General features: G+C 43.8%; 1 protein-coding gene across 1 annotated transcript in view; it reads left to right on the top strand.

The window, feature by feature from the left end:
* The window catches only part of Clstn2 (calsyntenin 2), a 607,199-nt gene that overhangs the window by 557,014 nt on the left and 36,418 nt on the right, over positions 1-13,767 (top strand). The window contains exon 9 of the mRNA XM_052717670.1: positions 6,869-7,031. Coding sequence (XP_052573630.1) covers positions 6,869-7,031 — 163 coding nt within the window. The remainder of the gene's footprint in view (positions 1-6,868; positions 7,032-13,767) is intronic.

Raw genomic sequence — 13,767 nt, 5'->3', positions numbered from 1 at the left:
TGACAGGGGATTGGATAGCCTAAGCGGGCACATGGAAAGCTGCTTCCAAATGGAGAGCATGTTCCAAGATTGATTGTTGTTTTGAATGCCACCCCATCCCGGACCCAGAGAACTCCAGACTTCTGTTGCCTGCACAATAAAGGCAACTCAGATTCTCAGTCCTCCAGCCCCAAAGGATGCTTGCAGCCTCCTCTCACAATCCAACCTCTCTCAAACACGTTCTGTCCTACCCAAACCTGCACCAGTGTCTGCTGCCTCCCATCTCCCTAATACATATCACACACACACACACACACACACACACACACACACACACACACACACACACACACACACACAGAGAGAGAGAGAGAGAGAGAGAGAGAGAGAGAGAGAGAGAGCCTGGACTTACCTGGCACGCTGCACAAACCTAGGATGACTATGAATTCCAGGTTGTTAGAAGCCTTTCATCAATGCCTCAGTTGGACTAGAAGTTCCAGCTAGATTTGGGGGTTGTTTTTCACAAAATATACTATGTTCTTTGCAAGTCTCTACAGAAATGACGGAAAAAATTAGACTCCATATGCTGCCAAACTGATGCCTCCAACAGCGGGGAAAAATGACCACTTTAAGGAATAAGAGGTTTCTGCTTCATTTGCTTGAAATTTATTCTACTTTCTATGCCCAATGAGACCTTAGCAGTCCTGCAGTATTCACCCTAAATTCCACTCCCTCCCAGCTGGAAAGATCTCTCCATTCTCTGGAACCTTGAAGTGCTCCGCACCTGAGTTACAACACTTATTTAAATCCCCATTAGATTGGAATATTTTTGTATGTGCTGCCATCACTCCTCCTCCCCTCTCCCCCTCCCCATTAGATTGAAACTCCCGAAGGCAAAGAATCCGTCTCAGGAGCTCTGCTGTCCCTTGCAACCTCAATAGACATAGTAATTGACACAGTACTTGGCAAATCAATATGTCACGTGCTGAAAAGCTGCATTAAAAATACCTGATTTTCATCCTGAGTGAGGTAACCCAGACTCAGAAAGACAGACATGGTATGTACTCACTCATAGGAGGATACTAGATGTGGAACAAGGATGACTGGACTGCTACTCACATCACCAGGGAGGCTACCTGGAAAACAGGACCCCAAGAAAGACACAGGGATCGCCCAATGACGGAGAAATGGATGAGATCTTCATGAACAGCCTGGACATGAGTGGGGGAAATGAAGGGCGAGGGGCGAGGGAAAGAGAGCTTAGGGGAGCGGGAGATCCCAGCTGGATCAAGAACAGAGAGGGAGAACAAGGAATAGGAGACCATGGTAAATGAAGACCACATGAGAATAGGAAGAAGCAAAGTGCTAGAGAGGCCCACAGAAATCCACAAAGATGCCCCCACAATAGACTGCTGGCAATGGTCGCTGGCAATGGTCAAGAGACAGCCGGAACTGACCCACTCTGGTGATGGGATGGCCAAACACCCTAATTGTCGTGCTAGAAACCCCATCCAATGACTAAGGGATCTGGATGCAGAGATCCACGGCTAGGCCCTGGGTGGAGCTCCGGGAGTCCAATTAGCGAGAAAGAGGAGGGTTTATATGAGCGAGAATTGTTTATATGAGAGACCAAGGTTGGATAAAGCACAGGGACAAATAGCCAAACGAATGGAAACACATGAACTATGAACCAATGGCTGAGGGGCCCCCAACTGGATCAGGCCCTCTGAATGGGTGAGACAGTTGATTGGCTTGATCTGTTTGGGAGGCATCCAGGCAGTGGGACCGGGTCCTGTGCTCATTGCATGAGTTGGCTGTTTGAAACCTGGGGCTTATGCAGGGTCGCTTGGCTCGGCCTGGGAGGAGGGGACTGGACCTGCCTGGACTGAGTCTACCAGGTTGATCTCAGTCCTCGTGGGAGGCTTTGCCCTGGAGGAGGTGGGAATGGGGGGGTGGGCTGGAAGGAAAGGGGAGGGGGGCGGAAGGGGGGAGAACAAGGGACTCTGTGACTGATATGTAGAACTGAATTGTATTGTAAAATAAAATAAAATAAAAATTAGAACTTAAAAAAATAAAAAAAATACCTGATTTAATAGGGAAACTAAGTCAGAACTTCCAACCTGAAGGTGGTATTTGAATCAGGCTGTCAGCAGCTGTGAAGGGGATCTTCCGGAGTCATAGTCTTCCTCGGTGTGTGTCTCTGAATCTCTGGCCACCTTTTCACTCATGGTCTAAAGAGCAGCTACAGCCACCTAACATAGAATCCCACCTGCAGGTGTTCTGAGAAGGAGGTGGCTTTGTCTATGTCATGCCTTGGTCATCTACTCAGGGGCACCATGGGACAGGTGTCAGGCTAGTTAAGTTTGCCAGTGATTCACAAGCAGCTAAGAATTCAAGTTTGTCTCTTCCCCAAGGAAAGGTCACTTTGCCTAGTTTCCTTGTCTTGGTTGACCTATGTAGCAAAGCTTCTATTTCTGCTGCCTCCTGGCTCGATCATTTTTCAATTACAGTTTGTCCCTGCCGTTCTAGCTAAGGGTCAATGTGGGTCTCCTCCTGATCATAGATCCACATTTATGAAACTCTAATTAGGCATTTCCTTCAGCTGCTGACATAGCTTATTGGGACAAGTCTGCAGCCGTAAGCTTAGTATGAACTAAAAGACTGGATGCCCAATTAAGAGCTCATGAGCACAGCTCTGCTCACTCCTCTGAGTCTTGGCTGCTCCTCACATAGGCTGTAGTCTCTGTTTTGATTTGAGAACACATAACCCATATCATCTTTTGTGATTCATTACAAAAATGAGACAGGATGTGTTCTTTCACAAATGGTACAACACAGGAACCTTCTCAAATTCTCTGGATAAAAGAATAAAGAGTTATAATCTTTAGCTGGAAAAAATCACTGTATGTATTAAGAACTTTAAAAATAGCTATAATATTTGAGCCATTTAATATCCTTCCAGGAATCTTTCCTGAGGATATATTCAGAAATGCAGACAAATATTTATGCCCAAGAAATTGATTATAGCATCATTTGCAATCGCAGTTATAAAATTAATCCAATAATGAGAGAATAGTTAGGTATATTATAGGATATCCATAGCCACATCACATGACCACTTACAATGGGGTTTTCAATGTCAACATTAACTGATACATGCAAACTTTCAAATCATTAAACAGTGTGATCCAAACAGGGTGTTCACGGCTGTTGTTTCTCGGGATGCTTATACAAACACTGTAAATAGAAATGTTCCCATCTCCAAGGTTGAAAACGTATTACAAGCATATTCTTTAAGGCTTCTTGGAGCCATAGATATGCTAATGAGGGTGGGAAAGCCTCTTCATCTCCACCATGAGGCCCAGCTAAAGACACGGACTCCCTCTATTATGAGAGGCATCATGGAAGCTGCCTCTCAATGAAGCACAGTTCAACAAAACTATAGGAAAAGTATCTAGAAAAAAACTACCATATTAGGAAGGGCTCTGATGCTCTTAAGACGGAAAATGGAAGGCCGGGCAGTGGCGCATGCCTTTAATCCCAGCACTCAGGAGGCAGAGCCAGGTGGGTCTCTGTGAGTTCGAGGCCAGCCTGGTCTACAGAGCGAGATCCAGGATAGCCTCTAAAGCTACACAGAGAAACCCTGTCTCAAAAAAAAAAAAATGTGAAATGGTTCTTACTTTTCCTGGAAATGTTTTCTGTTGTCTTTTGCAAAGGCTGAGTGTTGAGAAATAAGGCCAGAAGACCATTCCGCTTCATCTTCAGCAGTCACAGAGTGTGGTATGATTGGCTGAAGCACATGGGCTCAACCTGCCATCCGCACAGAGAGGGTGACTGCTGTGAGGGTAGTGACAGGACCCAAGACAGGGAGTCCTCATGTGCTACTTACATGGCTATCCCTGATGGCTTAATTTCCATGGGGGAGGAAGCATGTCCAAGAATACTTGACTGTCACCCTGGACCTAGCCAGAAGCTTCCAGATACGTCTTGGAATAGCTCCAGGATGTAAACCATTTCTAGGTTTCTGCTGCTGCCTGGCTATCTTTGACTCCAACTCCAAACATATGCTGCATTGAGATCCTTTGGGTTGGGTGCTTCATTCAAATGTTCCCCTTCCAACAGCCCTTAGCTCTCAGTTCCTCCTGTGGACCACCCCTGTGACCTGGCATCACCCCTCTATCACAGGCTCAACCCAAAACCTCTGCATCCAGATATGGTCTGATCCAGGACACCAATAAGGTAGGGAGTGTAAACTGATTCAGGGATCTCACTGAATTCAACAAGACATTGGAGTGAACCTCCTGGACCCTTCCTGCTTGCCTACAAAAGTCCCTAAAATATTCATCAGGGTTTATAGGCTTCAAAAGGAGTAATTTTCTGAGATATGAGATGGGACAATATAAAAAGAACATTAAGGAAGAAATTCTTATTTCAAAATGAAAGGGAAAAGATCATTTAGCATCCCTGTTGGTGTTATCTATTCATGAGAAACAGCACATTTAATCCAGTGCGGGACAGAGGGAGGGCTTTGATGCCCTCACCTTGGGGTCACCTTCATGTAGAACTCATCAGCCTCCCCTGCCATCTGTGGCAGGGGTGATGGAGAGTGAATGGTACAGATGAGAGACACTTCAGAGGATTCCACGGGGTGCAGAGGGAGCGGAGGAGACTGAGCACAAAGGAGAGAGCCCAGGCTTTCACAGAGGGAAGGCAGCACTATTCTCCAGACCTGCTGCCTTTTCTGCTTCCTGCCTCCCTTCCCATGTTTTTGTTATAGATTGTACAGCACAAGTCCAGTCTCTTGGTTCAGGAAATGTGACTCCTCCTGTATCAGTTATTTTACATCACTGTAACCAACTACCTAAAAGGAGGAGAGAGAACTACTTTTGCTCATTGTTTCAGAGATATCAGTAACAGAGAGGGAATGGCAGAGCAGAGCCATCCTTGGTAGGCAGGAAACACAGAAAGAACATAGGAGATGTCCAGGGTGAGCTACAGTCCCAAAGACACCCTCCTAGTAACCTGTTTCTGCAGCTAGGCCCTACATGCCTAGCTTTCACCACCTCCTGGTAATATGGCCATATTATGAATCCACTAAGGGATTAACTAATTCATTAGGTCAGAGCCATATGGAGCAATCACCCCTAGAAACGTCCTCATAGACACACGAGAGGTGTGCTTGGTTAATTCCCTATGTTTCTCTACCCAGTGAGGATGGCAGTCAAAATCAACTGTCACACCACACTTCCCCCCCCCACACACACACACACATTCTACTAATCCGTTAATGCTGGTCCCCAGCCCTAAAAGAAAGAACATGGCCCTGGGTATGGCAGACTGTGGAAAGACAGACAGCTCTCAGTACAGGCCAAAAGTTCCATTTGTGGCCCTTCTCTGCCTCCCCAGGCACAGCAAGGTAGAGGAAGGCAGAGTCCTGCTAGGAAGTCTGTCTCCCTTGGAATCTTTTCCTTGAATTAGAAAGGCCAGGCTACACTAGCTTCTCTGATGAGTCAGTCTTACCACAGAAGCAGTGGGATTAGCGGCTCCAATTCCTCAGGTTCTTGCTTCTTCCTCTTTCTGATTCCACCTTCTCTCTAACTGGAATTCCAACTGCTCTGCCTTTTTCTTCTTCCATCGTCTGTGGTGGTATTGTGTTCCCCAAAATATTGTGCACCCTAATAAACTTATCTGGGGTCAGAGCACAGAACAGCCACTAGATACAGAGGCTAGAAAATGGTGGCACTCACACCTTTAATCCTAGCATTCCAGAGGCAGAAATCCATCTGGATCTCTGTGATTTCAAGGCCACATTGGAAACAGCCAGGCATGGTGATACATGCCTTTAATCCCAGGCAGTGATGGCAGAAAGCAGAAAGGTATATAATGCATGAAGACCAGAAACTAGAAGCTTTTAGCTGGTTAAGCTTTCAGGCTTTGGAACAGCAGTTCAGCTGAGATTCATTCTGGATGAGGACTCAGAGGTTTCCAGTCTGAGGAAATAGGATCAGCTGAGGAATTGGCAAGGTGAGGTAGCTGTGGCTTGTTCTGCTTCTCTGATCTTCCAGCATTCACCCCAATACCCGGCTTCAGGTTTGATTTTATTAATAAATATCTTTAAGGTTCATGCTACAATCGTCCTTTCTTCTCTCCTCATTCATCTTAATCTTTAGCTTTCCTATCACTGAAGCACTACTCTTTGTCCAGCTCCATCTATCCCAGAACTTAGAAAAATGTTTTCAATTGCACTTTCTCTATATTGAAGAAGTAAGAGAAATTTCATCCAAAGAAATTTAAGCAGACACTCCTACCTGTCCATCAGGTAGCCTGACTAAGTAGGTGGTAATTATGTGAACAGGATGCCTAAAGGTTTTGCATCCATGAATTCACCCAACTGAGGATTTGCTCCCATATTGAATATGAGTAGGCTCTCTTTTCTTGTTAGTCCCTAAGTAATACAGCCGAGCAATTATTTAAAGAATTTACATTGTATTGGGCATTATAAGTAACCTGGAGTTTATTTAAAGTACACAGGAGGATATGCATATGTTACCAGCAAATGCAATGCCATTTACACAAAACTTGAGCTTCTGCAGATTTTAAACTCAGATTGGTTCCTGGAGCCAATCCTGTGAACACTGAAGGGGGACTCTATTCAGCTAGTGATGACTGGATCCACTTGTAATTCTTCTTCTCATTGTGTTTGATAATGAGTTTGATAACCTTGATTGTGATAGACGTCAAAATTATGTTAAGTCTTTGAGATAATAATTGCTGACCCAAAAACATCTTCCTCTCCTTTCAGAATGAGATTTTAAAGGGCTGTTTGGTGTTGCATTCTAGATTGAATTTTAAGTGTTGCTTCTCTCTGTGTGTTCTTTTTCCCCATTAGATTTGTGACAAAGAGTGGCATTACTATGTCATCAATGTGGAGTTTCCTGTGGTCACCCTATACATGGACGGAGCAACATATGAACCATACCTGGTGACCAATGATTGGCCCATTCATCCATCTCATATAGCCATGCAACTTACTGTCGGCGCCTGTTGGCAAGGTAACCCTAAATGGAGCCCTCTTTATGCTCTGTGTTTTGTCCATGCGAGATACTGATAGAGAAAAAGGAACAAGTAACATGAACGCTAGCCAGAACACAAGATGTTCTTTACTAGCAAAACAGCACTTATAAAAGTAAGCATCAATCTAGACACTAGCTCTAAGTAATAATGGAACACCTGGCCTGAGAATGGATTTTTATTTTAGCTCAACCTAGACAAGTTCATGGTTGCCTCTAAGTTACTAAGGCTATTTATTATTCTGGGATCCTAACTGGTTCCAAACTGTGGCTGCATATCTGAAGGGTTAAATGTAGACTCTCTGATTGAAATTGTCAATTGTCTCAAGGTTGCTTAGAAACTAAGAATCTCACTGTCACTCAAGTGTCCAAACCCCTGGCATCTACATGCCCAGGTCTATGAGAAGCAAATTGTTCACAGGCCATGTAGTCATAGAGGCCATTCTCAGGGTATGCTCAGCCCTGTCCCTCACCTCTTAGGACAGAGGCCCTTGGTCACCACTGCCCATGGAGAGGTCCCTTTCTTCTACTTTTCTTTACCCATTCCTCTCTTCTAATCTCCCAGTCCAACCTGATTTCCACTTTGGAAATAAACAAAGGAGCTTTCCATGCCAACAGCCTCTTGTTTTACTCAGCTCAGCTGGAGTCTGTTTCTGCTTCCTTAAGTCCTGGGATCCTTTGAATCCCACTGAGGGCAACCAGATGGGAAGGAGGGTGCTCCCAAGTAGGCAGAAATCACTCTGAGGTAAGATCCAACCTTGTGTTGATGGAATCTATGAATGCTTCCCAGATTGGTAACTTTAGCCCTTCATCACTCGGTGGTGAGGGGAGAGGTGCACTTAATGTAGCCATCCCTCAGTATTTTCAAAAATTGGTTCCCATATCTCCCAGGGACACCAAAGCCTTGCTCAAGCCCACTTAGGATGACATTGTTCCTGCATATAACCCCATACAGTCTCCTGTATACTTTAAATCTTGATTGTTTGTAGCCCATAATGCAATATGGGCTACTCTACAAAGACTTGTTAAACCACATTGTTTGGTAATTTGAGACGTCTGTAAGTGTGAAGTGCAAACACAACTTTTAAAGACATATTTTTGAGCTGCCTGAAGAACCCGTGGATGTCAGAGCCAACCATATAATAATTTGTTCTCTGTGGATCAGTTGACCCAGGAGTAACATAGTGGAGACACAAGTCTCTGTGAGCTAGGTAAAGAGTGATTTCAGAGCAGCTTCATGGGACAAAACATGGAAAGAGAAGTACACAGCATACACCGTGAGCTTTGGGGAACAGAAGCCAGGGAGTAGATACAGAGGAGTGAGGAATAAAAATAGGTGTTCCTGAGCTGAGGCTATGCATGTCATGTGTGACATGTTTCACCTGAGAGTGACAAGCCTTGTTTAACATTTTTACAAGACTTAGGGATGAGAGTCTTTTCATTATTGTAGGCTCCCCAAGGCTACCAGGAGAAGACTGTACCTTATGGCAAGAATCCAAGAAGCTAACAGATAGAGCAAGGCACTAACTTAGAGGCTGAACAGAAATCGTTAACCGCTGGACACAGCTGTGCTGAAGTGGGGGCCTTGGTATGGCTCAGTGCCCCAGCCAGATACCTACATGGGTATTACTGAACACAACCTAAAGAAAAATCTATAGGAAAAGACACTCCTAGGTACATCCTTCTACCAACGTTACCATGATTCCTTCCTGGCTACCCTCAGACATCACATCTAGTTTCATGTCACCCCACCCTGCAACCAGCTTCTACTTACATATGTCAGTTACAGCTACTGTTCCCGCTCCCCAGTTATACGCTTGACACCTGGGGTGGGAAAGCAGTCCCGCCAAATAAAAAGTGATTCTGTAACTAATTAAGATGATCCCCGGATCAGTTAGAACAGGCTGGTGCCCTGCAGTGACAAGCATGCTCCAATTTTCAGTTAATTAATACTCGTGTCTTGGTATTCTTTACCAATCTCTTCCCTGCTCTGTCGTCAGTGTGGGACCCCAGTAAGTACGGCAGCCGCTGTTTGTTCTCAGTACAAACAGAGAAAGAAAGCCCAGCAAAGTGTCTACAAGCTCCAAGAGCTTCACCTGTCACTGATGCCAGGCATTTTATTCATCTTATTTGCCCAAAGCAATCCATCTGACCACAGCTAAGAGGGCAGGGAAGTGATGGTTGTGGTGTGTGTGGAGGAAAAACTGAAAGTATTGTATGAATAACATATATAAACACCACAGTCACCCACCTTGTCAACTAACATTTGTTTGACTTTCTTTCCCAATTAATTAATACAATTAACACATATTAGTTACTATGTATTAATACATATATGTATTTATATTTATTAATAGGACAAATAATCTGACATCACCACAACCACTATGCATTCCCCCAACACACACACACACACACACACACACACACATCATAAAGAACTTCCATTAAGAAAGAAGAAATATTAGAAACAGTCTAGCAGCCTTGGTCCATAGCAGTTATGAAATACCCTTTTGGCAGATGTGAGTGAGGGTAGTGATGGTGGAGAATATTCTTTGTGTCTCTTTAAGTCTGAAGAGCTATTTCCTTCACAGGCCACATCTGAAGAGGATGCTATGGTTCCATAAATGCCAGCTCAAATGGACATATGATTACAATTTATTTGAAAGTCACTTCACCCAAGTATATGTTTATAATATAGTAGGAAGAATGAACATTAAGTTGTTGTCCTAGTTTTAATGTGTTGCTGTGATAAACACACCATGGCCAGGAACAGCTTAGGAGATGAAGGGATTTACTCCGTTTCACACTTTGATAACCCACCATTGAGAGAAGTAAGGGCTGGAACTCAAGGAAGGAAGCCGGAGGTAAGAACCGTGGAGGAATGCTGCTTGCTGGCCCACTCTCCCAGCTCTCTCATCTAGTTTTCTTTTATGGTTCAGGCTTACCTGCCTAGGGATGGTGCCTCCCACCAAGAGTTAAACCCTCCCACATCAATGTCAGTCAAGACAAACACTCATAGACATGGCCACAGACCAATCTGATCTGGGCAATTCCTCAGTTGAAGTTTTCTCTTTCTAGGTGACTGTTTTCTGTAGTTGAAGTTTTCCTGTGTCCTACCTGGCCTGTGGTCAGGACAAATCTCTCTCATCTGCCAGTCCTGCAGCCACTTGGACCCAAGTTAACACACAGAGGCTTATATTAATTAAACTGTATGGCCTAATGGCTCAGGCTTCTTGCTAGCTACTTCTTACATCTTAAAATAACTCATTTCTATAAATCTATACCTTGCCACATGGCTCGTGGCTTAACAGTATCTTTATATCTTGCTTCTCATCATAGTAGCGGCTGGCAGCGTCTCCTGACTCAGCCTTCCACTTCCCAGAATTCTCTTCTTTGCTTATCCTGTGTATACTATACTTCCGGCCTGGCTACTGGCCAATCAGCATTTTATTTAATTAATCAATCAAAGCAACACATTCACAGCATACAGAAAGACATCTCCAGCAGTTTTGTGACAAGTTGGCCATAAAAAACAACTAGGACAGATGCTCATCTGCATTTTGGTTCTTTTTCCAGACATGTGCTAGATGTTCTTCCTTGATGGATGAGGTCTTGAGTCTTTCTCTGTCTACTTTACTGAGTGAAAGTCCTTGATATTAGCCCCTGGTGGGCACTACAGGAGCTGATATGTCCTCATGCAGGTGCTACAAACACTTTACTCTCTGTAACCCTATCATTGCAAAATACAAAAACCTGCCCTCCTCTTACTAACCAGCTATATATGTCCTTAATTCTCCAAGAAGCAACAGAAAGAGAGCAGCCTGTGAGTCAGAAAACTTAGAGTTTGAGTTACATCCCAGCCTCATCCCTTGCTGGCTATGTTTACACAGGATCCTAACTCCTCTGTGTCCCACAGGACCGTTCTCTCTGAGATATTTGCTTTTTTTGACATTTTTTTTTCTAGTTTTCACATGTGAGAGAAGATATGATAGCTGTCTGTGTCTTCCTTATTTTTCTTACCATGATCTCCGGTTCTATCCATTTTCCTTCATATAGCATGATTTCATTCCTCATTGTCCTGAATAATATTTGTGTGTGTGTGTGTGTGTGTGTGTGTGTGTGTGTGTGTGTGTGTGTGTGTGTATGTGTGTTCCTTATATAGTTCATCTGTTAATGGGCACCTAGGTAAATTCTGTCTCTTAATTATTGTAAGTAGTGCTAAAACAAACACAGGTTTGCAAATTTGTGTATTGACTTAAGCTTCTTCAGATACATGTATACCAGAGTAGTACAGCTGGGTTATAAAATTTAATTTGCTTTTCTCTGAAGGCTAAAGCTATTGAGCACTTTTCATATATTTATCAGCTGTTTGTAGTATTTCTTTTGAGCAGTATCTCTTCAGATCAGTTGACAATGTTTGATGAAATTATTTGTTCTTTTGTGTTCTTTATATATTCTGGATATTGATCCCCTGTCAAATGGGTAGCTAGCAAAGATTTTCCTTTGTGTAGGTTCTCACTTTATTGTTTTTTTTTTCTTTTGCTGTACAGAAGCTTTTTAATTTGGTGTAATCTTGTTTGTCAGTTCTGGCTTCTGTTTGCTGGGCTAGTAGAGTCTTCTTCGGGGAATCATTGCCTGTGCCAATATCTTGAATATTTCTGGTGTGTTTTCTTCTAGAGATTTCAGAGTTTTGATCCATTTTGGTTGATTATTTTAAATATACAATGAGCAATAATCGAGAGTCTGGGTTTAATTTACTGCATGAAGATGTCTCCTTTCTAGCACTGTTTGTTGAGCTGGCTGTCCTTTCTCAATTGATGCTCTCGGCACTTTTACTGAGAATCGGATGGCTCTTGGTGGCTGGGTTTATCTCCGGGTCCTGTATCATGTTCCCTTGACCCACATGTCTGTTTTCACACCATCTCCGTGCTGTTTTGTTCTGGGCCTCGGATTGGATTTGAAACCGAGCACAGTGATGACATCAACGTCATCTTTGTTCTCTTTGCTCCTGAGTTTCTAAACTCTAACTTATCACATAAGAATGAAGCCTGCCTCCCAAGGTTCCATGAGGAATGTGTGTGCTTGGCATGTTTCATGTGAATGAATGTGTCACTTTAACATACCTCTGTTTTTCCTCCACTTTCCTTTCTGTTTCTTTCATCTAAATCTGATACGCTAGACCATCTACAAGAGGTAGGCCTGCTCTAACACCCGTGGCCCCAGCTCTCCTAAGGTTCCCTGCATTTACTAACTTTCCTCACCTCCTCTAGGGCTAGCCCTTATACACAGACCTTGCCTTCCCAAGGCCCATGCATAAGTCAAAAAGAGAACAACATCAGAAGGAAAAATTTGGAAACAGGGATAGAAATTCAGTCAGGAATGTAATCATGCTTTTTGTGGGGACCTGGAGAAAACTTGGGTACTTTCCCAAGAGGAATGATATCTGTGAAATTTTTTCCCAAAACCTTAATCTTTAAAATATAGAATGAGTAAGACCTCACAAAGAAGGGAGGGGAGGGGACAGCAGGAGGCATGAGCATGCTCAGATCTCCCTAGCACCGGCCCAGGAAGGATGGGGGAGGGTGGAAGAAAGAATTTGAAACTGAGTCTTTGGATACCATGCTGCCTGCCTGGTTAAAGAATTTGGATTCCCATGAATCCCTACGTTCTTCTGGGAGCCCCGTTTCTGTCTGCATATGACATATCAAAAGACCTTCCAATAAGATGCAGTGCTGTGAAATTGATGGCCTGTGGAGCAGCCTCATCTCCACGTTTCTCATCCTTTACTGTCTGCGTACATACATAGCACAAAGCCCTGTGTGCGCCCCTCTAATTGCCTTGGGCTTACAAACGTGGGGAGCTTTTCTGGTGCTTCTGAGGTTGACTGGGGAACTTGTTCTCATTTGTGAAATTTCCAGTTGGGGTCGGACAAAGTGAATAGAAAATGATTTCATGGATGCTGTGTGCTGGGTTCTCCTGGGAGCTGGCTCCAGCACCATTGCTGGTCTGTGTTCTGCAAACCCAATTAGCCTACTGTGTCCTGTTAGTGAATCTGAAAGCCATGCAATCAGCGGAACTTCATTTTCATTGGGATTTTTCCAGTAATTAAAAAAATGAGACTTCATTTACACTTAAGAAACGTTGCCAGTGAGGCCTAGTGCATGCAGCATCACATAATTGCAAGGAACATCTTTGAATCCTTCATTTGCATTAACAAATTCCAAAGAGCGTGGCACTGGCTCTGGAGAGGGCTTCCTGGTTGTGTCACCTCTTGATATATAGCATCACAATGGTGAAAGCATATGCAAGCAGAAAAGATGCTGGGGGGGGGGGGGGCGGAGGGCCCAATCTAAAGCACTGGAAGAGGTCAATCTTGTGATTACCCACCAGGTCTCAGTTTAGAAATGTCCAACTACCTCTCAACATTGTCACTCTGGGAACCAAGCCACCAATCTGTGAACCTGGGGATGACAAATTCAAATGACAGCAGGACATAGCAAGGTAGATCATTTAAAGACCAAGTTAATCTTTTTTCCTTAGGTTTTCACTTGTAAGAACAAAATTGAGTAAATTGAGTTCAATTCCAAATACTATGAAAAATCAGATAGGCCCATCTGCTCAGCTCCTGGACATCTACATTAGACCTAACTATCCAGGTTCTGTAGGCTTATTTGTGCAGGGAGGTAGATCAGATGGCTGCCAATTCATGACAGCG

Source organism: Peromyscus californicus, unplaced genomic scaffold (genome assembly GCF_007827085.1).
Source record: "Peromyscus californicus insignis strain IS unplaced genomic scaffold, ASM782708v3 Scaffold_11__1_contigs__length_118956290, whole genome shotgun sequence".
NCBI classification, from domain to species: Eukaryota; Metazoa; Chordata; class Mammalia; order Rodentia; family Cricetidae; genus Peromyscus; species Peromyscus californicus.
Note: the sequence above shows the minus strand (reverse complement) of the source record. Positions and strands in the feature narration are given on the sequence as shown.